This window comes from Zootoca vivipara, chromosome 1 (genome assembly GCF_963506605.1).
Source record: "Zootoca vivipara chromosome 1, rZooViv1.1, whole genome shotgun sequence".
Classification (NCBI taxonomy): domain Eukaryota; kingdom Metazoa; phylum Chordata; class Lepidosauria; order Squamata; family Lacertidae; genus Zootoca; species Zootoca vivipara.
In genome coordinates this window covers 123,676,662-123,704,381 of record NC_083276.1, presented here as the reverse complement: position 1 = coordinate 123,704,381, position 27,720 = coordinate 123,676,662, and the positions used below count along the sequence as shown (strand labels likewise).

At 43.8% G+C, this 27,720-nt stretch overlaps 1 protein-coding gene across 1 annotated transcript; it reads right to left on the bottom strand.

The window, feature by feature from the left end:
• Positions 1–12,044: 12,044 nt before the first annotated feature.
• LOC118084483 (SUN domain-containing protein 2-like) lies at positions 12,045–26,777 on the bottom strand. Its single transcript, XM_035114092.2, has 9 exons — positions 26,570–26,777; positions 23,337–23,400; positions 21,820–21,946; positions 20,685–20,763; positions 19,430–19,533; positions 15,377–15,544; positions 15,074–15,169; positions 12,652–12,662; positions 12,045–12,156 (listed from the first exon to the last, which is right to left on the bottom strand). Exons 1-9 carry the CDS (start codon positions 26,775–26,777, stop codon positions 12,045–12,047), a joined length of 969 nt encoding a protein of 322 aa, XP_034969983.1.
• Between the last annotated feature and the right edge of the window lie 943 nt (positions 26,778–27,720).

Here is a 27,720-nt window from a genome sequence, read left to right as displayed (position 1 = left end):
TGTTGATCTAAGCGCATTTTCCCCACCTATACTGCCTTAAAAGTTGTGGCATCAGCTCACTTGTTCTTCCATGCAGTTGTCACAATGGTCTTAACTCAAACTATAGTTATGACCATTTTGTCATGCGGTTGTTTAGCCTTAGCGGGGACGTTTTATGCATCTTGTGGAACCTTTGACAAAATAATGTCGCGCAGCAACAAGTGATCTTGTTTAGAAAGCATACTTTTCAAAAGAAGCTTTCTGGCATGGATTCCTCAGTAAGCAGTAATCAACGGGGACGCTCCTTTGTAATTTTTCTGTTTCAGAAATAATATAGGAGTTTACTAACAGGAAGTTTGTGGGCAGGAACAGTAAACAGTCTCACGGTCCATCTGTTATTATGGGATGCAAGAAAGCTGAATAAGGACTTTCTTTTTTCAAGAGGCTATTTAGGTTTTTTTTTAGGGATCAGAGAACTTTATGGGCAAAGGGGAATAGTTTAAATATTATTAATCAACCCAAAATAAATAAATCTAGAAACCAGATCTCCCTTTGTTTTCGTTTTCTGAATTAAACTATCTGAGTTTAGCCAAAGTCTTGTAGATGACCCAAATAAAATACTTTAAACGCTGAGGCACCAATCCTGCCCATGTTAAGCACTTTAAAGTCCCGTTGATTTCAATGGACGTGTAGGAAGTAGTAAAACAAATGCTCGACTTCCATGGGAGCTTTTTTAAAAAATGCTAAAGTTTGGCTGGATCTTGCCTTTTGTGTTCATTTGTTAAGGAGAGAGCTTTCTTTGCCTTAACTACCAACTGGGTTGAAAAGTCAGATCATACACTCCTGCTGGAATTTCCAGGAAAGTATCTGCTATCCTGGGGGGGGGTGTGTGTGTGTGTGTGTGACAGAGTTGCCTTTGCTTGCTTTCTGGGGTGAACTGAAAAAAGAGTTTCATGGAGAGAGAAGGATGTCACAAGAGCTGTAAAACAGACGAGGGGAACTGGGTTATGGCTGGAACTTAATGCTTCATGTTCCAGTAAATAAGTGCTAACAACTATCGCACGTTGATTCCTGCAGCAGTGTAAGTTCTTATACCATTGATTATAGCTTCCTTCCTTCCAGAATTGAGTCACAGGTAGGGATGGAAGCATCTGCCAGCTTCACTTCTCTTGGTTTCTCATTTTTCCCCCTGTCTTAAATTTGGTTCTCCGTGTTTCTGCAGAAATTTGCAAGCGTTCTCTTTGAAAACCCTTCTGAAAATTCTTTGGCATTTTAGTGCCAGTTTCTCCTGACAAAACACATTTTCGGTATGGACGCCTGACATTTTTGCAAGCCAATTGTCCTAATATAATACATTTTTGTATTGTACTATGCTGATACGGTTCTTTTTATGCACACTTCCACCAGATAAATGCATTTTTAAAAACACAAAAAACGCTGTTTAGAGAACAGCATAGCAAATCTCGGGTAAGTGCAAATTTCAAAGGATGGTTTTTTTCAGTTCCGATTTTAATTTGGAAAGTGCAAGCTCAATAAATTTTGCTTTAAATACAAACTGAATCTAATTTGTTCCCTATCCCTATTTGCAGGGTGCTGGGTTGACATGCTATGGGAAGGTGCAAATGATTCGGGCTTGGTTTTTAAAAATTGCACTTCTGTTGGTACTTTTGTGAAATATTTTGGATGATATACGCAATGTGGTCTCCTGCTTTTACAGATGGACTTGCCCTTCCTCTTCTTCTCTTCCTCCCAGCAGTAGCACCCACTGTTACGTACCCATATCTGCTGAAAAAGTTTGAGGAAGATTGCAGTTTGCAGAATCGGGGTGGGAGAAGAAATCAGATCATGGCCACTGCTGCAATGTTAAATCTTGCCCTTTGGATTTAATTTCCCCTAGATAGAGCAATGGGAATCTAGAAGGAGAATGCAGTCACATGGATAATTTGGTCACTTCTACAAAAAGAGGTGGTGATTTGTCAGAGAAGAGATTTGGACGTAGCATCTTCTCCTTCACACCAACGAATGATCTTCTGTTGTAAAATATTGATGCTTACAAAGGCCTTTCTGTAACCAAAAGCCAAATTAGGAAGTACAAGTCAACCCAAATTCATATTTGAAGCAGTTTGGTTGAAATAATGTTTTTATTTTCCAAGTGAGCGGAGTTGTTACTCAGCCCAATTATAATATTATCTGGATTCATCTCTAGTCTATTGCCGTGTTAAAATAATTGTTCCATTGGAAATGAATTTGACTTTCAAAAAAAAAGGCTTGTGTTCACAAAACATAAGGACGTGATTCAGCCAAATGGAAGCAGTTTGTGGCCCCATTAATTTCTCTAAACAGAGATCATGCCTACACTATTTCAGTGTAAGATATTAAAATCAGCATCACACATAGCATAATGCCATTTTGTAAATACTATATATCTATAGCCTGATGGCACACATAATTCCTTCAAAGTAGCTCCCACTGACTTCAGAAGTTATCCTGGTTACCATATGTCCGTGGAACCGGACATTAAAAGATCCACACGGACACCATGTTTCAGGATCAAAATCCCGGGGGTGTCTGGGATTTTGTGAACGTATGGCAGCCCTAATACATTCACAATGACAGTATTCAAAAATAATACTGTACCCAAATCGTGTTAGAAGCAAAAATGCATGCGTAGTGATATTGCAAACTTCAGGCACCTGAAATTACACCGGGGGCGGGAGGGGGATATTTTGCAAAGGTAAGATGACAGATTTGTCTCTGCAGCCCAAGAAAACAGATACATGGGTACAATACTATTTGCTAAATTGCAGAGGTGCAGGGAGCCATGCTAATCTTAGAACGACAGACAACATACTGTTATGCGATGCCTTAAAGACTAGGGCCACAACCGTGCTTGGAAGGAAGTGCTCTTGAACACCGTGGGACTTGCTTACCAGCAAAGCGGCACAGCAGTGGGTTGTAGCAAATTTATTCTGGCAAAGGGTTTCATGGACTGGAGCCCACTTTGTGGTGCTATGGCTGCTTGGCATTTCCCCAGTGTTACCACTCGAATGCTAGATTTTCTTTCCACCCTCTGCAAGGGTGCCATCTTCTGGTTTTCCATTTGAAAATCAACCCTCTACTTGAAAGAAATGCAAATTTTATGGGGAGATTTTTACAGGGAAAACAATTCATATTGTTATGAGAGAGAAAAAAACTCCTCCTTTTCTCTTATGGGGTACCCAAGAGCCCATATAGCACTGATGGCGATCCTATGACACGCGTATCAGACATGACACATAGAGCCCTCATTGCTGGCATGCTCCCCATCGGCCCATTCATGCTGTCCCCCCCCCCCATTTGTTCTCCCATTCCTCCTCACGCTACAGCTTGTCTCCGCTGTTAAAACCCGGATCCTTTTTTGTTGTTATTGTTGCTGGTAGCCAGAGATTGGTTTCTTAACCCTTTCTGTGCTGTTTTTTTCTGGCGCTTTGGCAGACTATGATTGGGTGTAACAGCGTTCATTTTTCAACCCGTTCTGTGCTGGGTTTTTTGGCGCTTTGGCAGACTATGTCGGTGCTGCGTGTTAGTTCCAGCGAAGGTATTATTTGTCCTTTATTTCTGTTCTCTTTCCCCCCAAAAAAGCGCAGCAGCTTTGGGGCATCCCCAAAGCAACTTTTGCACCCCCCAAAAAAAACCTCCAAAACTTTGGTCAGCAGCTCCCCCCCCCCAAAATCTTAACAACTCTGGGTACTTCGTGATAAATAAGGGGTTTTTTGTTAGGTTAGGTTAAATAATTAGTTTTTGGTTTATTAACTACAGTAATATATTACAACTAGTGGAATTCAGCCCGTTTAAAAATGGGCGCTAGAAGAAGCGGCCTTGCCGGGTCGGCACCCAGCAGCGCTGCACGAAGCACCGGGGGACTGGTGGCGGGGAAGGCAGGCAGGCAGACAGGCGCTTGCTCTCTTGCCTGCCTGCATTCCCCACCGCCTGTCACACGAAGATCGGCGGCCGCTGCTTGCCGGGGCTTGTCAACCCCGGCAAACAGCGCCCGCCGATCTTCGGCTCTGTCCCCCGATGCGCTATGGCTCGGGGAAGCAGGCAGCTTCCCGGGCTGTTGCCTGCTTCCCCAAACCAAAGTGCGTGGGGGACTGAGCCGAATTGCGGCACGGGGGGGGGGCTTTCCGCCGTTTGCCTTACCCCCAGGGGGAGGCAAACGGCGAAAAACCCCGCCGCGCCGCAATTCGGCTCCGGGACTGGCTTGGCGGTGGCGGGTCTTCCCGCCAACGCCAAGCCAGTCCGCAGCGGGGGCTTTTCGCCGTTTGCCTTCCCCCCAGGGGGAGGCAAACGGCGAAAAACCCCGCCGCGCCGCAATTCGGCTCCGGGACTGGCTTGGCGGTGGCGGGTCTTCCCGCCAACACCAAGCCAGTCCGCAGCGGGGGCTTTTCGCCGTTTGCCTTCCCCCCAGGGGGAGGCAAACGGTGAAAAACCCCGCCGCGCCGCAATTCGGCTCGGGGACTGGCTTGGCAGTGGGGGGAACCCTGGGACCTGTCCTTGCTGTCGGCGGCAGGGGGACAGAAACGGAGGAGGAGAAAGCGCTGCTTTCTCCTCCTTCCTTCCTCTCCCCCAGCCGCCGACAGGAAGGACGGGCGCACTCTCCCCCCCCCTGCCTCCTCCAACCGCCGCTCCTCACGGCCAGGGAGGGTTGTGAGGAGGCCTTCGCCGGCCTCCACCCTCGCTTCCCTGACGTGCCCTGCAGTGAGGCGGTGTCCAGCGGGAGCGGCGGTTGGAGGAGGCAGAGGGGGGGGAGAGTGCGCGCGTGCAGTCTCTGCTGTCCAATCCCTGTATCCCTGGGGCACATGCGCAGTACCCCAGGGACACACGGGACAGCTTGGACGCAGGGACAACTTGGACTTTATTATATGGGATTATACATTTTTGTTATTTAAACTATAAATATTACGAAATTATGGTTTTTTCCTCGAAGTGACACACCACCCGAGTTATGCTCGGTTTTTAGGTGAATTTTGACACACCAAGCTCAAAAGGTTGCCCATCACTGCCATATAGAGTCCTTTTGTAGGTTCTCTATCAGTAGGAGAAAATAAGAGAGACCAACCTGAGAATATTGAGAAGCAAAACAGCTAGTAAGCCTGATCTTTATCAACTGTTGCAACAGGGTGCTCCCCCCCACACAGAGGAGGGGGAGGGACCCCGAGCCACCTGCACAAGCCCTTATATAGACATTTTAAATTGCCTGCCCGGGAGTCCAAGACCAGCCCCAGAAACATCATAACATCATACATACATCACAGAAGGGGTGTGGCCCAAGACGACCCCCTTACTACATCAGAGAAGGGGCGGAAATCTGGGTATGTTGCTTGTTCCTGTCTGCCAGGTTACCTGATCGGATGACCTGGCCACTCTTTTGTTATGATAACTACTCAATTCCTGAATCCATAGCAAAATAAAAAAAAATCCTTCAGTAGCACCTTAAAGACCAACTAAGTTTTTATTTTGGTATGAGCTTTCGTGTGCATGCACACTTCTTCAGATACACTGGAAACGGAAGTGTCAGGCCCTTATATATATATATACAGTGGGGGTGGGTGGGGGTGGGTGATGGGCTGATGGGAGTGGTAAGCCTGTGGATGGCTGAATCCATGAATCCATGTCACAGGCTCACACCTTAAATGTGCCCTTGAGACAGGATTTGTGAAAGACACAATGGGGAGATTTCCCATTTCCTTTGACCTTGCAGATAAATATTTGAGGTCATTTTGGGAGAGAGAAAATGGTTTCAGGACTTTTTTGTGTGGGTTTCAGACATGTGGTTTACATATTCGTATGTGTTTGCTTGGTACATTTATGAACATCTATTTTATATATAAGACCTTAAAATTCTTATAACAATGTCCTTGAATTAAGTCTCATGTCTGAATTCGTACTTCTCAGAACTGTCATATCTTCAGACCTGAACAACACCTCACATTTTTATACTTCCCTCAGTCGTCTATATTTCCTACATGGATGATACGGCCCCTCTAGCTGGGAAATATCGGTGGTCTTTTCCCTGCTGCGATTTTGGTCGACACTTTTCATCATTCTTTGAGAATTGTGAGCTTCGGTAGTCTTGTTAAGCTTTTGCACATGAACCTTTGGTGAGTATTTTAAACATTTCTGTACAATGTTTTAAAGAAATGTATAAGTATTTATGGTGCATCATATAAATTTATACAAATTTATTACTTAAGAAAGAGTACGCCCCCTGAGGAAACCATTCCTGTGAAACGGGCAAGAAGCTGGCCACCCGTCGAATGAGATAAGAACGCATGGGAAGAGATAAGAACGCATGATACACCATAGCACTTTACTATCAGACTTGATTATTGCACTTTATACTGGACTTTTAAGACTTCGAGCATGAGATTTTGTACACATTTTTGAAACTCCTTGTATATGTGAAGGTTGTTGGTGCATATATTTTTAAATATTTGCACTTCACAGTGGTTTACCTTTTCATTGTTTTGTTGACACTTCAAATCAGGCATCCCCAAACTGCGGCCCTCCAGATGTTTTGGCCTACAACTCCCATGATCCCTAGCTAAGAGGTCAGGGATGATGGGAATTGTAGTCCCAAAACATCTGGAGGGCCAAAGTTTGGGGGTGCCTGCTTCAAATGATATCATATATTGCCTATTCGTTAAACTTTCAATTGCATCAAGGAACCGGGGAGAACTTCAATTCAGGTCTCCCTGGAAAAAACAGGACCTATAAAAATTCACACTTTCCAGAACAATGTGTGCAACCCGAAACACAGCTGTCTTCCAAAATTTGCACTTCTCCCAGTTGGACTAAGAAGTCTGCCAACCAGACAAAGACGCATACATCAGGGGGAAGTGTGAACATTCAAATTGGCAGCCTTTAAAATACAGTTTTGCTGCTGTAGGGGGTGGAAACAGAAGGCTATTTTAATTTCCCACCATGTCCCCCAGGTAGCATAAGAGCTGTCCGAAGATATCTTTCCTGACTGAAGTGAAGGACAAAATGCTCCCTCCCACAATGCAGCGAGAAACGAACTGAAATGGCACTTGAATCAGAGCCCACCACCTGCACTAGAGATATAAAGCAGAATCATACCACTTTAAGCCAGTTTTCACCAAAGAATCCTGGGAACTGTGGTTTGCAAAGAGTGCTGAGAATTTTTAGGAGAGCCAAATTTTCCTCATAGAGCTTTAATTCCCAGAGTTTCCCAGGAAGGGAGATTTTGACTCTGAATCCATGATGGGAATCCGACTCCTTAAAAACTCGGCCCTTTGGGTGTTGTTGGACTACAACTCCCATTATCCCTGGCCATTGGGCATTCTGACTGGGACTGAGGAGAACTGTAGAGTCCAGCGACATCTGGAGGGCTAGTTTAACTGGAGATGCCAGGGACTGAACTTGCGACCCTCTGCACACAAAGCATATGTGCTCTATTGCTGAGCTGTAGCTTTAGCTAGCAGGTTTATTTGCCTTTTTTCCCCACCTTTTCCTTTCTTTTATTAAGAATTGTTTCTGGTGGGGGTTTGGTGCGCTCCAGTGGCCGAGGGCAGACACTGCACCTTATTCAAATACTTCTTACCAGAAAATTATCAGAGCTTGTTACTCTTCACGTCCATTCATGTGGTAATTTCCTCTCTGTTTGGGGGGAATGAGCTGTTGCCTGTGGTATTTCACTTCATCATCTTGCGATATATTCTGTATCACTGCTCTAAGCCCTCAAACTTCCTCTCCTTCCCAGGGACGGCCCAAGACATTTTGGCACCCCCTCCCCACCGAGGAAGAAGGAAGAAGGGCTGGGTGAACATCTACATCAGGAACAAGGTAGGGATAAAGATATACATTGGGATCTGCTGCCGCTTTGGATTGGGCCGCCTGAGGCAGTTGCCTCATGGGTGGGCTGGGCCGGCCCCTTCCATATTTCTGAGGTATTTCATAGCTCACTTCCAGACAGATTGCAGTTCTTTTTCCCCATAATTTTTAATTCATTTTTCTGTTTTACATTTTAGAATATTCATTTAAACAACCTTAAAATATTAGTGACTTCCCTTCTTCTCTTTCCATGGTTCATTTTGCATAACATAAATCCCTGCATATTTTATATAAACTAAACCATTCAGTATTCCATTATTACCTCCATCAAAACTTATTTACACTGTTGAATTTATCTTAATGCTGCCCACGTTTTCAAATATACACAATTTCCCCCCATATGTTCAATAAACATTTTCCAATCTTCTTTAAACGTATGTTTTTCTTGTTCTCTTATTTTCTATGTTATGTGCAGCTTGCGGACCTATTTCATCAGTTTAAGTTGCCATTCTTCTTTGGTTGGGACTTCACTTGTTTTCCGTTTTGGGGCTAACAAAACACAGGCCGCAGTAGTGGCATACATAAATAACCTTTTTTGACTCCTGGGAATTTCCGTCTGAATTATCCCCAACAAAAAGGACTCTGATTTTTTTTTGGGGGGGGGAGTATTTTTAAACATTTTTTTTCAATTCATTATGAATTATTTCCCAATACTCTTTTACCCTTTTACAGGTCCACCACATATGATAGAACAGGCATCCCCAAACTTCGGCCGTCCAGATGTTTTGGACTACAATTCCCATCTTCCCCGACCACTGGTCTTGTTAGCTAGGGATCATGGGAGTTGTAGGCCAAAACATCTGGAGGGCCACAGTTTGGGGATGCCTGTGATAGAATGTACCCTCAGTCTCATTGCATCGCCAGCAGTTCTAGAGCTGCAGCTAAACTTTGGGATTGCTGTATAGTCTCAAATGGCAAATGTTGTTCATCTCTTCTTTTTGTGTCAGTATCTTTTTCTTTACATTTAGCCAGGAAGCTCATGTTCAGCCTCAAATGTAGGAAGGTGGTTCCGTTCACATAGCAGGGAAAGCAGTGCTTCATGTGCTCAGACAGACTAGCAGGGAGGGGAGGGTATCACCACAACCAACTTCATGCATTTTATATCCCAGACATGCTTTCTTGGGAGTAAGGGCCCCTCCAGACATCTGTTTTATTCCTTCTCCTTGAGGGACTGCCTTCCCAGGTTGATAAACCCCCTCTGCCCCTCACTTCCCTTTACAATACACGCAAAAACCACCTTCTCGACTGTTGGACCTGCTAGGGGTCTCGTCTGCTCAATCCACTAGAGCCTGTCTTTGCATGCAAGTGAAGTCCCTTAGTCACTGAAGGTTTGGGACCTATTGGCTACCCTCTCCTGGTTTAGCCAGCCAGCTGAAGACATTGGCTCCCAGTACGTTTCCGAGCACAATTCAAAGTGTTGGTGCTGACCTTTAAGGCCCTAAACGGCCTCGGCCCAGTATACCTGAAGGAGTGTCTCCACCCCCGTCGTTCAGCCCAGACACTGAGGTCCAGCTCCAAGGGCCTTCTGGCGGTTCCCTCACTGCGAGGTTGCAGGGAACCAGGCACAGGGCCTTCTTGGTAATGGCACCCACCCTGTGGAACGCCCTCCCATCAGATGTCAAGGAAATAAACAACTATCTGACTTTTAGAAGACACCTGAAGGCAGTCCTGTTTAGGGAAGCGTTTGAATTATTGTATGGATAAATGTTTATTTCTGACTGGCGGTCAAAAAAAGTCTGATTGGTTTAGGGAAGCTTTTTATGTTTTATCATTTTTTAAATATTCTGTTGGGAACCACCCAGAGTGGCTGGGGAAACCCAGCCAAATGGTTGGGGTATAAATAAATTGTTGTTGCTGCTGCTGCTGTTGCTGTTATTATTTCCTGAATTGTGGTCGCTGTCACAGGCTGACAGCTTCTAGGAGCCACAGGTGAGAGCTGAGTGCAGGGTGGGGACCATAGGTGAACGAACTACCCCAGAAAGAGCATGTTGTGTCCCCCACCAGAGGTACTACCCCTTCCCCAATAGCCCATAGCAAGCAAAGCCAAGCAAAACTGAAGCTGCAATCCTATATGAGAGTAAACCTCATTGTATACAGGGGCTTCATTCCAAGTAAACATACATAAGATTGGAGTGCGCAGGTCTTTGCAAAATTGTCATAATACATTTGCAGGTAGTGCTGTGGTCTAAACCACCAAGCCTCTTGGGCTTGCCGATCAGAAGGCCGGCGGTTTGAATCCACACGACGGTGGTGAACTCCTGTTGCTCTGTCCCAGCTTTTGCCAACCTAGCAGTTTGAAAGCACACCAGTGCAAGTAGATAAATAGGAACCGCTGCAGCGGGAAGGTAAACAGCGTTTCCGTGCGCTCTGGTTTCCATCGCGGTGTTCCATTGCGCCAGAAGTGGTTTAGTCACTCTGGCCATATGACCCGGAAAGCTGTCTGTGAACAGACGCCGGCTCCCTCGGCCTGAAAGCGAGATGAGCGCCACACCCCATAGTCGCCTTTGACTGGACTTAACCATCCAGGGGCCCTTTACTTTTTTACCCTTACCATAATACAATACACTGATATATTCCATTGTCAGTGAAAGAAAATGGGGCTCTGCTTGTAGTTTGGCCTCAACATACGTTTTTACTTCCTGCAGGGGGCTGCAAACCCTAGGTCATCAGAGAACTGGGGAAGAGGGAGAGATTGAGCTTGCTCCATGAAATGCCCATATCTAAGATTGCGAGAAAATCCAAATGAGTTTTATCAGCCTAATAGGCTGCACTCATTTTGAGAGAAATCGTTTTGTTCTGTCACAGGAATGAAATGTTCTATGCCCGGGGAATTATGCATTTACAAATCCATTAAATCAAGTGTTTTTTGAACACCCCTTGGGTGAGACTATAACAGGGCAAGGACTGTATTCCTCATTCCCATATGACTGTGAATGTCTTCTGAGTGGCATCATTACCTTGCCTTTGCCCCGTTTTGGCATTTGGGCACACTACCATATCCCAAAGTATCCCTTCCATACAGAGTGTTCCTTTAGCTGATGTACATGGGCATACATCTTGCCTATTCTGTACAGCGTTACCTCAAGTTTTCAAACGTCTCCGTTAACAAACGTTTCAGTTTTCAAATGCGCCTCAGAAGTCGGAAATGAAACGTGGCTTCCGGATTGAGTTTTCCGTATTGAGTTTTCTGCTTTCAGGCTTCCCATACTGAGTTTCCCATATTGAGTCTTCTATATTAAGTTTTCTGTTTTGATGCTTCCATGCTGAGTTCTCGGGTTTTGAATGTTTCGGAATTCAAACAGTCTTCCAGAATGGATTACACTCGAAAACAGGACTGTGATGTGCCTAGAGTTACATCTTGCATTCCCTTTCCTTTTGCCACATCCGTCTACGTTTTTCCTCCATCTTAACCCATTTCATGCATCTGGTGCCATTGGCACCAGATGGCACTATAATGGCACTATAATGCAGGGGTTTGTACTTGCCGGCATTTGCTCATTTGTCCCATGTCCAGTATGGAAATAAACCCAGCAAATATGATCTGCATTTCCTGTTGTCGCTTTCAGTCTGCAAATGATAGGTAATCAATTACATTTCCTCCTCCTCCCCCACCCCCCTCAATTTGCTTTGCATTTGCTTTGCATTGAAATGAATGGGGTCGAATAATGTAATGATAACGTAACTTATGTAACTAAGGTTGTGTTAAGTGACATAATTTCACCACAGCAGACAGCAAGATGAATAACATAGCATCTGGTGGGAAACAAACTGCAGTGGAGTGGAAGCAGTGTTGCAGGGAGGAATGGGAAATGAGGCCTCCCTAACTGCAATTGACCAAAGGCTACCCTCTTTCCAATATCACTTTCACATAATACCAGATGTCAAAGAGAAAAACAACTACCAGACTTTTAATGTGTTTGACGGACTATTGTATTTTAATATTTTGTTGGAAGCCGCCCAGAGTGGCTGGGAAAAACCAGGCAGATGGGCGGGGTATAAATAGTAAATTATTATTATTATTATTATTATTATTATTATTATTATTATTATTATTGTCTCAGACCACCGAGCAAGAATGTCTGAGGTTGGAAACCCTAACGATCTATTAGCCACAATAACAAAAAAAAATTGCTATGTTGTATTTATTATACCGAATTTCTCTGATCACTCCGTCACTCCATTCGTTCGCCATACACATGAAACCCATAGATGCATGTGTAGTGTGGATGGTCCCAGTTGCTCAAAATCTTCAAGAGCAGGTATTGAAATTTACCTGGATTTTCTCTCTGAAAAGACGGGACATAAATAAAAGGTTACTGTTTGCTTCCTGTACAGTATATTTTGTTGCAGGAGTGCCAACTTGGCACCGCAACTGTGGGTGCCCAGAGGCCGTGGCTGCCATGTAGCATGCATGAACCTGGCACCAAAATTGTGAGTGCCCGGCCCCACCATGGGGAATTTTGTGGGTGCTCAGTCACACAGGGCCCCAGGGAGTTGGCACCTATGTTTTGTTTTGAATTCCTCCATATCCCCCGCCATTGAGATATGTCAGCTGAATGGCACAGCAAAGCTATTGGTAAGAGAAATTCAAAGACCTTTCATAGCATTTGTGAGTTGATGCAGTTAAGAGTGTTGGATTAGAACCTGGGAGACCAGAGAACAAAACCCCCACTCAGCCCTGGGTGACACTCTCTGTCTCTCAGCCTAACCTACCTCACAGGGTTGTTGAGAACAGTGGGTTTTTTTTCTTCTAGAAAAAGAGGTGCTGGAACTCACCACAAACACCTCCCCTGTTCTCCTTTATAATGGCAATGGTGCCCACCTGAGAGGTGCTGGAACTGAGTTCCGGTCAGTTCCGGCTGAAAAAACAAAGCGAAGAAGAAGAAGAAGAAGAAGAAGAAGAAGAAGAAGAAGAAGAAGAAGAAGAAGAAGAAGAAGAAGAAGAAGAAGAAGAAGAAGAAGAAGAGGAGGAGGAGGAGGAGGAGGAGGAGGAGGAGGAGGAGGAGGAGGAGGAGGAGGAGGAGGAGGAGGAGGAAGAGGAGGAGGAGGAGGAGGAGGAGGAGGAGTTTGGATTTGATATCCGGCATTATCACTCCCCTAAGGAGTCTCAAAGTGGCTAATAATCTCCTTTTCCTTCCTCCCCCACAACAAACACTCTGTGAGGTGAGTGAGGCTGAGAGACTTCAGAGAAGTGTGACTAGCCCTAGGTCACCCAGCAGCTGCATGTGGAGGAGCGGGGAAGTGAACCCGGTTCACCAGATTACGAGTCCACCACTCTTAACCATTACACCATGCTGGAGGAAAGGAAGCAGAATCACATATGCCACCTTGAGCTCTTTGAAGGAAAGATGGGACAGAAATAAAATAAATAAATAAAATATCACCCTAACCTCTGGAAGACTGATATTTTCAGTTTAAGTACTCCGTGGACCTGTCTGGAATGGATTAATCCACTTTCCATCACATTCAATGGGAAAGTTCGCTTCAGGTTAAGTACAGACCTCCGGAACCAATTGTGTTTGTAAACCGAGGTACCACATTTAGATCTTTTCTCTGGGGAGTAGCAGTCCCCTTAAATCAGGCATAGGCAACCTTAGCTCTCCAGATGTTTTGGAACTACAACTCCCATGATCCCTGACCACTGGCCCTGCTAGCTAGGGATCATGGGAGTTGTAGTTCCAAAACATCTGTAGAGCCAAGGTCACCCATGCCTGCCTTAAATGACCGTCTCCAGAGCTTGCAGAGCCCAAAACACAGCTCAGCTCTCTCCCTTGTGCTTCTCCAGGTCTCTCCAAAACCACACCCCATTCCCGTTGTTCCCTTTCACAGACAAACACACAAGGATAGAGATTATATCATCCTAAACTAGGGACGAAGGTATGCCCTTTACCCCTCTCTCTGATCAGTCTTTCTTGGTCTAAACACCCTGGAGGGCTGCCATATTAAGAAGAAATCTTCAAAAAATCTCCCATTGAGATACATGATCGTTAACACCTCTTTCTTGCCATCCATATTTGTCACAGTTTTATATCTGCAGGGGCGGGCTTTGGCAATATGGCATCTTGTGCAAGCTCAAACTTTGGCGCCCTCCAATGGATCTCCCCAATTTTGCTTCCCCCTCGCATTTTGGCACCCTAAATACAGTGCCGGTATCTGAGATGCCATATTTGTTTCAACTGGTTAATCATTTCACTAACTGGTTATAGTCATAACAATTATTCATCTAAATCTGAATACCCTAAACCCATTTTGTTTGCTCTGAATCATTGACGTTCCTGTTTTTATATATGCCTATAGCCCCTTTGGGGATCTAACTGACAGAGCAGAGTTTTACTGGTCAAGGTTACCCCCCAAAAAAATTGGCTGTGGTTGGTAACCTAAATTCAGAGTAATTACATATTATACTTCAGAGTGTTCAGAATGCCATGCTAAATTAACACCTGGCCTTTTAGTGAAGTGCAGACTACAGCTCTCTCCCAGACTTCCAGGAAAAATCAAGGGACCAGATTCAGCTAAGAGCAAGGTTTCCAATTAGCACAATTAGCCGTTGCCACCATCCACACAGCCCCCCAAATCCCCTCTTGAGGGTCAGGAAAAACCACTAGAATAGTGCGGGGGACAGAAAAGAGAGGGGGTTGTTCCATCTGGAAGCAAAAACACTTGCAAAAACGATTAGAAGATTGTGATCTTTTGTCTCTGCATTAGTGATTCCACCTTTCAAACCCTTTGCATTCTTTTCCCCCATGTTCTGTAGCAAACCCTAACTATTGGATTCTTTTGCCCCATCTTTTTGTGCCTTCCAAACAGCCATGTCATACTTACAATATTTTATTCTCTTGTTAATTGTGCTGTTTTAAATGTGCATTTTATATTTGACTTCATTTAGCAATGGTTTGTGGGGGGGGGGTTGAAACTTTAAAGATTTTTCTTGTTGTTGTTGTTGTTGACTTTGTGTTAAATATGTATTCTGTAGTTGGCCTTGGAAATGTTCTATTTTGAAATCTTTAAGATAAAAGTTTAGTTTTCTGTTAGTTATGTTGCTTTGACTCTATATTTGACTTTCTTCAGAAATGTTTGATTCTGGATTGTTTCATTGATGTTTTAATATGCTGTAAACTACTTAGAGATTTTTCTTTAAAATATAAAATGATATAGAAATGAAATTAATTAATTTAATAATAATAAATAAGAATAAGAATACCTCCAGCTTGAAAGTTTGCATAGGGAAACCATCAATTCTGTAGACAAATGACCCTAAAAAGTTCCCTTCCTCCTTCTCAAAGTCATCTTTGAATCCCTAAGAAGAGACAAAGGGGAAAGGCGAAAGAGATTTGATAAGCAGCTTTAAAGAAATGAACCAAAGGTTGCTATACAAACATTGATAAGTGTTCTTTTTTATTAAAACCAAAAAACAAAACACTTCCACCTTTAAAATTTCTCAATGCAAGATATATGCATGGGAGAGGAAGGGGGATGTCCTGAAAACCATAGGACGGTTACTCACATAGATAGAGAAGTTCTTTGGAGCACTGGTTATTTCTTCTGTGTGAGAAATTTTCTTTGAAATATGATCCAGGGTCACAGCAACCGGGCAGACGGCTTCAGACAATTTGATGACGACATAGCCTTGGGAGCCTTGCATGGCCCAGCAATTCCCAGGGGTGTTATCCCGCTGAAAAACAAAAACAGTCTCATGCCTATCAAGAAGAGAGCAGACACAAATCTGGAGAATTCAGAAAATAAGTGTCGTTTGTATGCGAATTACTCTTCAGACTCAAGTCCGCAACAGTGGTGGCGCTGGTTTGTCCCTACTTCGGCAGCCAACACAAGATAGAAGTCAACATGTCTGGACACCTTTATCTGGTTGTCACTGGGAAGCAAAACTACTGGAAGAGTGTTAAGAGGCTGCTTTTGGTATGGAATACCTTCCTTGGACTTGCTCTTAGTGGGACGTTATCTGTTGCATTCCTGACCCCGTTGGCAGAACATACATAATAAGCCTGTCGTCCCACCCCTGTTATGCCCCACTGTGTCCCCTTTTCTAGCCACTTTCGGGTTGCGGCGCTGCACATATTCACGGCTGCGCGTGCTTTGGACATGCACAAAATGGTTGTTGCCTGTACTCATATCTTGACAAATTGTAAAATGCCTCTGCCACACCACTTCTCTGTTGAATTGTGGTGCACTTTTAATTTAAAAGTTGATAATAAAGATTTTTAAAATAAATAATTTAACAGTTTATAAAAAGCTGTCTGTAATAATAATAATAATAATAATAATAATAATAATAATAATCTGGCTGGGTTTCCCCAGCCACTCTGGGTTGCTTCCAGCAAAAGATAAAAAAATATTAAAATGTCAGACATTAAAAACTTCCCTGAACAGCCTTCAGATGTTTTCTAAAAGTTGTGCAATTCTTTATCTTTTTCTAAATAATTAAAAACTGAACATATACTGAAACATTTCATTTTGTCGTGGGCACAAGTCACAAAATGGCCACCACGGGATGCATGGCATAACACAAAATGGCTGCCGTGGGGTATGACTGAACGCAGAATTAAGTGCTTCCCCCTTCCTCCCAATACAGTCTTACACTTACTATGAGAAGTCAGCTATGCGCAACTGAACCCGATTGTGGAGATCAACTACTTCCCATGACTATGCCCTTCCTCCTTTCAGGATTGTGAGCTATGGGTGTGTATGTGTTATAGGGGAGGGATTAATATGGATGTGTGCAGCTCAGCATGTTCACCCTCTCACACAACAGTAACTTCCATGCAGTGCGCATGAGAATGCCGTAGTACAAATTCCAAACATGTCTAACTACAGTTACATTATACTGAGTTCAGCAAGACTTAATGTCCTATGGATTGTACCCTTAAATTTAAATATGGGACTTTTTGGAGTTGTACAGAGTCACACACAACCCCTTCTCTCCCCCCAAAGAAAGATCAGTTAGGAATGCACCCGTGGCGGTCAGAAGTATACACATAAAATCACCTTCATTGTTATATATACCACAAACATACGCACACTAAGAGTAGGAATGGAACGAGCTAAGAGACATCTGTCCCAACTAATTGAGAGAAATTTAGTACCTCTTTAATAAGCAGGAGCTTTTGCATGAAGCAATGGAACATTAATTGGGTACAATATGCGACAGGAAATGGGATGAGACATGGACTGCCTCACACGGCTTTTCAGTGACAGATTGAGAAAACATGAGCTGCTACTAGTCCACTCTTCAGTTAAAGCTTCAGAATTAACCCTATGAATCTGGCAGCAGGAACTCTATAGCTCATGCTAACAACTTGGGCCCAGGATACCTGCAGAAGCACCTCTACGTTTGAGCATTTTGCTCAGTCGAAGTGGAGGCCCTCTTGGTTGTGCCACAGCCTTGGTTAGTGGTGAAGAAGGGGGAGGCCTTTTCTGTAGTGGCCCCTTCATATGGCACCACCTTCCCTCTGAGCTCTGAGAAGCACCAATACTAGCTAGTGTTCTTAAAAACACAGCTGTATACTCAGCTCTCTCTCTCTCTCTCTCTCTCTCTCTCTCTCTCTCTCTCTCTCTCTCTCTCTCTCTCTCTGTGTGTGTGTGTGTGTGTGTGTGTGTGTTAGCCAAAGGTGCCCTTTGTGTGCTACGTTTTATTGCATTATGCATGGTCTTTGTTTATCATTTTAATGTGTCTGATACCTATATTGTATACTTATGTACACCTCTTTGAGGTGGATGGTAATAGGCAGCATATGTTTTTAAGAAATAAAGTGACAGTTTCGCTTGCAAGTGTAATAATAGGCCAGTGAGTGAGGTCAACTAAGGTGTGCTTGTCCTAGACCCTCCAAATGTCCCTATTTTCCAAGGATGTCCCTGATTTAGAGAAGCCATCCCTGTTTCTGATTTCATCCCAGAATGTCCCGTTTCTCCTTAGGATATCCCGTTTTTCATTGCAGAAATGCTGGAGGATATGGAGTTATCCAGACCCAGAGCCGTCTGAAGGCAATCATGTATAAGGAAGGTTAAAAAATAAAATGTTTAACGTTTTATTATTTATATACAGTGGTACCTCGACTTACAAATGTAATCCGTTCCGGACCGACCTTCTAAGTCGAAAAATTCGTAAGTCGAAGCCAATGGGGGGGGGAATTAAAAATTCGTAAGTCGAAAAAATCTAAACCGCATCCAAAATGGGAGACAGAACTCTGTTCATAACTCGAAACATTCGTAGGTCGAGTCATTTGTAAGTCGAGGTACTACTGTATATATGTTGGAAGCTGCCCAGAGTGCTGGGGCAACCCAATAAGATGTGTGGGGTATAAATAGTAAAATTATCATGATGGAATAGGATGTCCCTATTTTCATCAGAGTAATGTTGGAGGGTATGTTGTCTTGCACCTGCAGCTGGTTAAATGTGAGTCAGAAAACTTGTGAGAGTGAGTTACAGAGTGATGCAGCACAATCTAAAGTATAAGCACCCTTGTGTTTGTAGCAAGTTTGCTTTGGCCTCTGCCCCTTGCCGAGAACCTAATCTGTGTTGGAACGCTGCAAGGAGGACATGTTGCTGGAAACGCCTTTTATTACTTCTTGCTGTAAGCTGGCTGTTGGGACAGACTGAGATAGGATTAGTTTATGCTACATCTGTATGTAACTGCTAAGCTGAGGAATGGCATTGACTACCTGTCAGTAAAGGAACGGACCCGAACCATACTGGGTTTTCCATTTGCACCATCTGCTGACGTGTTGAATTGACCCTCTGCCCATGCCCCAACAAGCAATGCACAGTGCGTTGCAAAGTGGAAACTGGACAACACACCTTCAGTCACAAAGAAGAGCCTGGGAGCCTCGGGTTGCCCAAGTCTGCTGGAAATGTGTTAAGCGACTGTTTCTGTTGTGGAGTTGGGTAGGGCTATCTGGTTTTCAACATCGCAATAGATCACCAGCTAAACATCATGTTATATCGATATATCACTATGTCTGAAATAAGGATGGAGCTATGTAGAGATGAAGAGTAGGGTTGGGTGATAACTGGTTTTCAACATTGTGCTATATCACCAGCTAAACATCATGACATACCAATATATCACAGTGTCTGAAATAAGGATGGAGCTATGTAGAGGCGTTGGCTGGATTCACAGTTTCACAGTTTTTCTCACATTGTGTTTTTGGCATAGAACACACGCATCATGATTCACAGTATATTGCCAGGTCAAAAATTATGAAAACGATATCATGATATGGACTTCAAACAGGTTCTGGATGATATATCAGTGGGATATTCCATTTCCCCCGCATTATGTTGGCTGTTGAAAATCCTGTCGCTATTTTTTATCATTTTGTTTCACGTGTTGTGCTTTTACTGTATATTTCTTTTGTCTTAATGTGTAGTGTTTCTTGCTTTCGGGGGGGGGGGCTCTTGGCTAAATAGGGGTGTACAAATAATCTATGCCATGGCACCAAGACTGGAGGGCAGGTGGATTTCTCTGCTGGATGCTTGAGAGGTAGTGGTGGGGAGTCAAAAAAATTGAGAAGGACCCCAAACATTGCTTTCCAAGATTCCTACCTCAAGAATCACTTCTGGTGCTCGTGAGTAATCCCAGCACAGCCCCAACATGCAAACCTGCGCTCCTGTTTCATAGCTTGTGCTGAATTTTACGATTGATGCACCTACAGATAATAGGGCATTAAACAGGGAGGGTTAACACACACACACACACACACACACACACACACACACAATTAGTAAGAGAATCACAGAGAATCCAATCAGAATTAAATTATCACAGTTGGCAAGTACTAATCGCAAATCTATTGGGGTTTCACAGTTCAAGTCAAACAGCCTCTAATATGGATTTGTTTCATTACTTCCACCCTGACTCCTAGAATGAACTACCTAAGTCATTTGGCAATGGCATGTCGCGTTCTTCATTTTTTTAATACATTGCTACAGGGTTCATCCCTCTCATTTTCCTTTGTTGAGTCTATCACACAACACGATGTGTGATCGTCAAGCAAATCCTATAGGGCTTTTTTTAAAAAAAGGTGCCGGTACTCACCATAAAATTGTTACAGTAAGTGCCACACTTTAAATATTGGGGTGCCGGTACTGCGTACCCTTGAGTGCCCCCAGAAGAAGAAAGCACTGCCTGCTTCTCTCTCTCTCTCTCTGTCTGTCTGTCTGTCTGTCTGTCTGTCTGTCTCTCTGATAACTCAATCATCTTTCTCTCTTCCCATTCCTTTTCCTCCCCACCAAATTGGTTCCTGGGAGAGAGGGACAGATTGGTCTGGTCCAGAGGGATTCTTCTCCTGCTGCACCCGTCTTCCATCACATCATCCATTTGGGCTTTTTGTCTCCTTCACCCCTCCTTCCCCTTCCCACATGTAATTTGGGGAAGAGCTACCTGAAATGCCTTAAAGACCTACATAGTAGAATAGTGTAATTGTACCAAATCAGAGCCTCCAAGTGTCCCTATTTTCCAGGGACAGTCCCAGATTTATGGAAGCCACCCCAGTTTCTGATCTGATCCTGGAATGTCCCGCTTTTCCTTGGGATGTCCCTGATTCCCTTGGAGAAATGTTGGGGGGGTATTCCATATTAATATGAAGTTAGAAGCCTGCAGCCAATATTCTAGTGGATAAATATTTGCACACACCAGAAATCAACAGATTCAAGAGAGGAGTTACTCCCCTCATGCTATATTGCTGCTGCTTGCACCCCAACACCACATCTCTTCCCCGCTCCATCTGTCTCACTGTTCCCTTGAAGCTCTGCTGCCTCCTAGTGTTTGTCTCCCACTCTATTTTTATCCTCTTCTTACCTGCAGATTTCAGGGCAAAGTCTTCTTTTTCAATCTGGTTGCTTTCCACTGCAGTGCCCCCCAATTCCTTGAAGAGATTCTGTCACACACAAAAATACAATTGAGGTGTGGGAGAGAGACCCCACCCTCAGCTATGCAAACACATGGCCCGTTCCTGCAGTTTATAGCAATAATTTCTCTTCTCCCATCCTGAGTCTTTTCCCCTGGGTTGATGTGCCCAAGTGGGGAATATACAATGTCTGGAAGTGGGGGTTATGGCGAGGGAGAAGCTTCAACAAAGCAGTTAGGGATCAGTGGAGGAAAATGAGGAAAACTACCAAGTAGAGGAGGAACGTTATGACTTTGGTGAACACACGAGTGCATCCATACCAGAAGTATTGAGTTATTTTCTTCATACTGATCATTTAACTTTCATCCCACCATGAATGGGGCCAAGAACTTAACCAGCAGAGCTGATGTAGAATAGATGGATGGCAACCCAGCCAGATCAGTTGGGGTATTATTTTTATTTTATTATTATTCACTGTCACCCTTAACCTCTACCAGCATTGGTAGCCTTGTTTATGGCTGACTGTGGAGAGAAGACATTTTGCAAAAATCTTCATGAGAGTAGCACAAGGGTCTCCTCTCTGTGTGATTTCTTAGGAATCACTGTGAAAAGGCTGTGAAAGATTCATTTATTCATTAAACTCATATCCCTCCTTTCCACAAGGACGCAGGCAGCTAACACTGACACTATAAATACAAAAAGACCATCATATCAATTATATCACAAAGTGTTCATTTTTATTATCCCTGATTGTATGTGATTCTCAGTAGGCTATGTTCACCAACATGATCTGTGTGGGAAATATTGGGAGTTTGAAAATTCTCTAGTAAATACTGTTTGTTATAAACACCATCAAAATATTATTGCCTCTGTAGATTGAATGTCTTTTTTCATTACTAAAATTGTCACAATAAATATTAATCTACATATTGCACCAGCCTTGGCTTACACGGGCGAATTTCTTTGATTTGTCAGTTCACTTTCAAAGGGATGCATTATACCTGATTGACTGCTAGCCAGTGATAATTGATAATTAGTTATTACAAGTCAGAAGCTTAAATAAATTTTAGCTCAGGTGACCCTCACCTTCTGGGACTCCCAGTGTCCATGGACACTTCCGAGGGCATCTACGAGGCTCTGGAGCCCAACGACGTTCTGACGGAAAGTACTGATCTGTTTCTGAAGATTCTGCTGAAGGGCCTCATTCTGGCGACTAAGCAGAAATGTGCAAAATCAAAATATCCACAATATTGCTTAAGCCTAAGCAAAATAACTCACCATGGGGTCAAAGGATAGATTGTGTGGCTGTAGGGTCCTGCGGGGTGGGTGGGGGTGGGGAATCTGCTCTTTAAAAAAAAAGAACAAATCAGAATATCATCAAATTTTAGAAGCAGAGAGGGATAGATATTAGACTTATTTCTCCAGGAGTCACACATCATAGGGCATTTGTATCTGAACGTAATACTTTAATGTATTAAAATTGTCATTTGTCTTGTGCCAGTAATCGGAGAGCCCTATTAATTCCTTGTTTTACCATTGATTTCCTCATGCTTCCTGACACCTTTCATTGCAAGTGAGGGATGAGGGCCTTTTCTGCAAAACAACAACGACTACAAACCAGTTTTCTTCTTCATTCACACTGACAGGAAGGTCAGTGCTAAAATATTCTTTCTGTGTGCAGCCTGCCAGAGGTAGCAGACACATCAATCTCTCCTCCTACTATATTTTAACCAACTTGCTGTTGGGTTGCCAGCCAGGACCTGAGTCGCATCTTTATCAGAGTATAATCGTGCTTCTTTCTTACGGGGTGTGCGTGTAGAAATCACCAGTCTTTTACAAGAACCACCTTCCGCCTTGCTGTGCAATTATCAGCTTGCATTTTAGGAGGTACAGATATCGCCATGCAAAACCAACCCATGGATTATGGCAGAGTTGGGGAACCTCTGGCCCTCCAGCAGAGGCATAGCAAGCCCAGGTGGTACCCAGTGCGGAATTGTTTTGTCATACACACACACACACACATCGCTTTGCCGGGGTGCTGGCGAAGCTGTGCCCTCTTGGGAGCCACAGCTCCTGTCTGTCCCCCTCCCTCCCTCCCCGGCTCACTGTAAAGCGGCAAAGCGGGAGCCACTTACAGTGAGCCAGGGTGGGAGGGAGGCTGTCACCCCTGGAGACGTGCCACTGGGAGCACACCTCCCCCACTGCACCACCCCACCCATTGCGATGCCACTGCCCTCCAGAGAGCATTAGACTTCAACTTTCCATCAGGCCCAGGCTGTATGGCCAATAGTAAGGAACGATGCAGCATATGGAGGCCCACAGGTCCCCTGTACTGGCCTTATCCAAGTGAACATCTGGCCCTCCAGATGTGGCTGGCCTACATCTCCCATCATCCCTCATCGTGGGCCATTCTGGCTGCAGCCGATGCTGGCTGGAGACCAACATCATCTGAAGAGCCACATGCCCTAATCCTTGGAGCATGGGTTTTCATCTTTGCCTCTGCTAAGCTCATTCAAGAGAATCAACCTGCATTTGCGTGTCTTTGCCTCATGCTGAATTCAAAACGACAGTGTGCCGTACATCCAAAGAGGGAGTTATTTTACCTCAGCTGTACCTTCATCACCTGCTTGAAGGTATCAGAGGGGTTGCACAAGCCGTACAGAAATCCTAGAAGTAAACATGAACCACATTAATGGCTTTCTGAACCAATCAGAAAACTCATACACTTTTTTCAGGATTAATCAGCAGAACATTGTATTATGTCTCTTCTCTTGTGTAGCACAGTTGAAAATATGTTTATCCACCGGATTCAGTAAAGCATGCTTATTGTAGTGGAACAAAAATTGGCAAGATCCATATCATTTGGAAATGTGGGCTCATCTCATGGCTATCCCCACTGGGCAGCTGAAAAATTAATCCAAATCTGCCTGTTGGTTGGTGCTAGGCCTCAGGGGCAAGATGGCAATAGTAGACTAGCAAAACAGTTTTGCTAGTTCACGTTTTGCTGAACACAGGTACAAGCTGTACAAGTGTTTGTGTGGAAAAGGGTATCCTTGTAAAACACTATGATTTGTGTACACAGACTGCATACCCATTGAATGTTAACATCTAAACACCCCAGATATTTTTGCATGGCCACCATACACCAATTCACTCTTGTGTGTGCATGTACACAGACATACAGCACACATAAGTGTGACTTAGTAGAAGGCAAGGTCTCAATGGGTCCCTGTTTTTAGTAGTCTATATTGGATACACATTACAAAGAAATGCACATCACAAATATATTCTGCAGATTATATAACAAAAAAATTGGCCAGCTCTTTGAGGAACATACCAGAAAAGATGCCCAGCAAGAATATTAGGATCAAAAAAGCCAACATCTTCATGATAGGCCTTGGCTGGTCTCCTGAGAAGATATAAATTAAAGTGGAAAACATGAAAATATATTATTTCTGAGCAATTGTAAATGGAGCATGTATAAGCCTGAAAAAGGACAACATTAGCAAGCAAGTCTACGTATGCTCTCTTCCTGTTAACAACATTGCTGCAGATTTTGGCTTTATTTTTTAGTTAGGCTTTATTTACTTAAGAAAGCAAAGTTCCCATCCCTTATAGATAGAAAAGAGATGGGTGGAACAGTTTTGCTTGTTTTTATAATTGTGACTAGGGGTCTAAGAGGGCATCACTTTTTGTTGAGTCCGGTAGTTGTCACATGCAGCACTGTTTCTGCTCTGCTGCAATTTGTCTTCTGCTAAGAAGTACATTATTTGTCTTGCTGCCCACTGTGATGAAATTGCATAACTCATGTGATCCGTGTAGCTATTAGAGAATGTAATAAATTATGTCTCATTTGTGGGCTGAAAGCAACTACGGCAAATATGGATCGTATTCTCTGGATTTATTTCCATTCCAGATGTGGGACTAATGAGCGAGCATTGACAATTTCTGCTCCCATTTTCATTCCCATTCCTTTGCACAAGCAGAAGTCCTTGTGTGAACAGGACAACTTTTGTTATTATTATTTATTGAATTTATATATATGGATACAACCCATAATACATAGTTATAGAAACAGATAAACCAATTGCAGTTAGTGATATTGGCCAAGTCAAATACTGAATTATATAATTTAGGTGCCCCCCCCACGTGCTAGATTTGATGGTTTGATGATTTTCATTATTTCTGCATTCCAAAATCTTACTAATTTCAATCACATTCCAGTCAAAATAAGAATCCCTTATACAACAACTGCAATATTAACAACTTCCATTTATATAGACACATTCTATAGCCTTGTTCTTCCTGTGTGTGGCAGTTATTCTGTCCATGATGTTTCTTCCTGTCCTTGTAAAATGTTATGTCTATCTTTTCCTGACTGTTGCTGTTCTCCATCATCAGAAACCTCTCCATCCCTCCGTCCCATGCTTCTTTGTTTTGCAACTTTAACAACAGCTGCAAAAATCACCATCCCAATTGTCAGGGACTGTTCTAGCAGTGAGCATTCCCCGACAATCGCAGAAGAGAGGCACCCTGGCTCAGGCAGCATCCTAGAGCCCTTACTGCAACCTCAGACAGGATATCAGGGGGAGGGATCAGGGGAAGCGTCCAGCGGGGAGATGCCTCGCCCTTTTAAGTTCATGCCTGACTTAAGACATTCCAAGGTGCGCAGGCGCAAAGGGAGGAGGGCAGGAATGCTGGGGGAGGAGCAGACGCCAGGCATTGGGAGAATCTTCGTCAGACTGATCAAACATGTATTCTTGATACTGAATCACACTGTAAATATCAGGCAAAATGAAAGCCTTAAAGACAGAATGGCTGTGGTACTAGTTTCTCAGAAGTAGTCAAACCAGGACCGCGACACCAATGAATAACCTGTTTTCACCATTTTCCCTCTGAGCCTGGGAAGAAGAGTGCTCTGTCGAACTGATGACTCAGTAATGAACCTTATCAGTTCCTTGGCAAGTTCACAGACTTCTTTCATCCTTCCGTCCGACTGAAGATAAATGAGCATTTATGCTTCCAGTTAAAAAGCCCTGTTGGAGCCTGTTCACACAATCAATTTACTGTTGATAGTTCTCATATAGTTAAGGTCTGTATAGTTAAAGCTGTGGTTTTCCCAGTAGTGATGTATGGAAGTGAGAGCGGGACCATGAAGAAGGCTGATCGCTGAAGAATTGATGCTTTTGAATTATGGTGCTGGAGGAGACTCTTGAGAGTCCCATGGACTGCAAGAAGATCAAACCTATCCATTCTGAAGGAAATCAGCCCTGAGTGCTCACTGGAAGGACAGATCCTGAAGCTGAGGCTCCAATACTTTGGCCACCTCATGAGAAGAGAAGAATCCTTGGGAAAGACCCTGATGTTGGGAAAGATTGAGGGCACTAGGAGAAGGGGACGACAGAGGACGAGATGGTTGGACAGTGTTCTCGAAGCTACGAACATGAGTTTGACCAAACTGCGGGAGGCAGTGCAAGACAGGAGTGCCTGGCGTGCTATGGTCCATGGCGTCACACGAAGAGTCGGACACGACTAAACGACTAAACAACAACAAGTTCTCATATACATCCACCAATGCATGCAACATTCGTCTTTGGGGAAGGTTGTGGTTCAAATTAGAGAACTTGAATGCACCATTAAAATTAAATTAAAATTAAGGGCAGAACATTGAGAAGATGCATGCTCTCCCTGTTTCTCTAAACCAGGGGTAGGGAACTTGTGGCCCCCAACTCCTATCTACCCCAACCAGCAAATGGTCCATAATCAGGGATGGTGGCAAAGTTCTCACCCAACAGCGTCCAGCTGGACCAGCTCTAAAGCTACTCAGCTAACCTACCTGCATGTTGGAAAGCAACAGCAACTGGGTTGTTTCTCAGTTGTGTCCTGGCTCCGAGGAGAGAGGTACTGCTGTAGCTCTTCAGCTGCTGCAGTTCTATAACTATCAAAAGCAAAACATCACCTCGGTAAGCATCTCTATTAAGGGCCAAGGGCCTGTAGCTCAGTGTCAGAGAACATGCTCCGCACACAAGAGGACTGCGGCTCATTCTCTGGCACCTTCCATTTAAAAGGATCGGGGATCAGGTGATGAGAGAGGCTCTTCTTCATCTGAGACCCTGGAGAGATGCTGTCAATCAGAGTAGACATTGCTGGGCCTGAGGGGCGAAGTAGCTTCCTATGGCTGGCTTGCAATTTCTTACTTTCCCATTTTCTATATTTTCTCCATTTATTTTATTAGCAATATTTATAGACCACCCTACAACCAAGTTCTCAGGATGGAGGGGGGGGGAGGGAGAGAGAAACAGGGTAGAAATTGTTATAAGAATTTAAAGGTCTCAAATATAGAGTACCGTAAATATTTGGGCAAAATAAGTAAAGGTAAATGTGAAAGCAAGGTATATGCTGCTCTTTACAATCATTGAACTAGAAAAAACACTTTAAAACGTTCAGCTAACTGAAATAAAACACAGTTTCCCAAATTACACTTGCAGTGCATATATACTTACATCTCACACATCAGTTTTAAAAAAATGTACAAATGCAGTCATTTTAATGTTTGCACACTGCCAGCTATATATAAAGGTAAGGTTTTCTGAAGAAAAAATTAAAAATACCTTAGATCAGGCATCCCCAAACTTCGGCCCTCCAGATGTTTTGGACTACAATTCCCATCTTCCCCAACCACTGGTCCTGTTAGCTAGGGATCATGGGAGTTGTAGGCCAAAACATCTGGAGGGCCGCAGTTTGGGGATGCCTGCCTTAGATTCTTGGAAGATAAATAAAGGGATGGAGTTATTACTTTACAATAGCGCTATTTTGAAAAGAAAGGGAGGAGAGAAAAGAATTGTCAGCCCATAGCATGAATCTCCGGAATAACTGAAATGACAACAGAGTAGGCCCCAGGAAAGGGCATTCTCTAGCTGGGATATCACCACTTAAAAGCCCATATCCAGGAACAACTGGAGCTTAAAATGGTAAAGGTAAAGGACC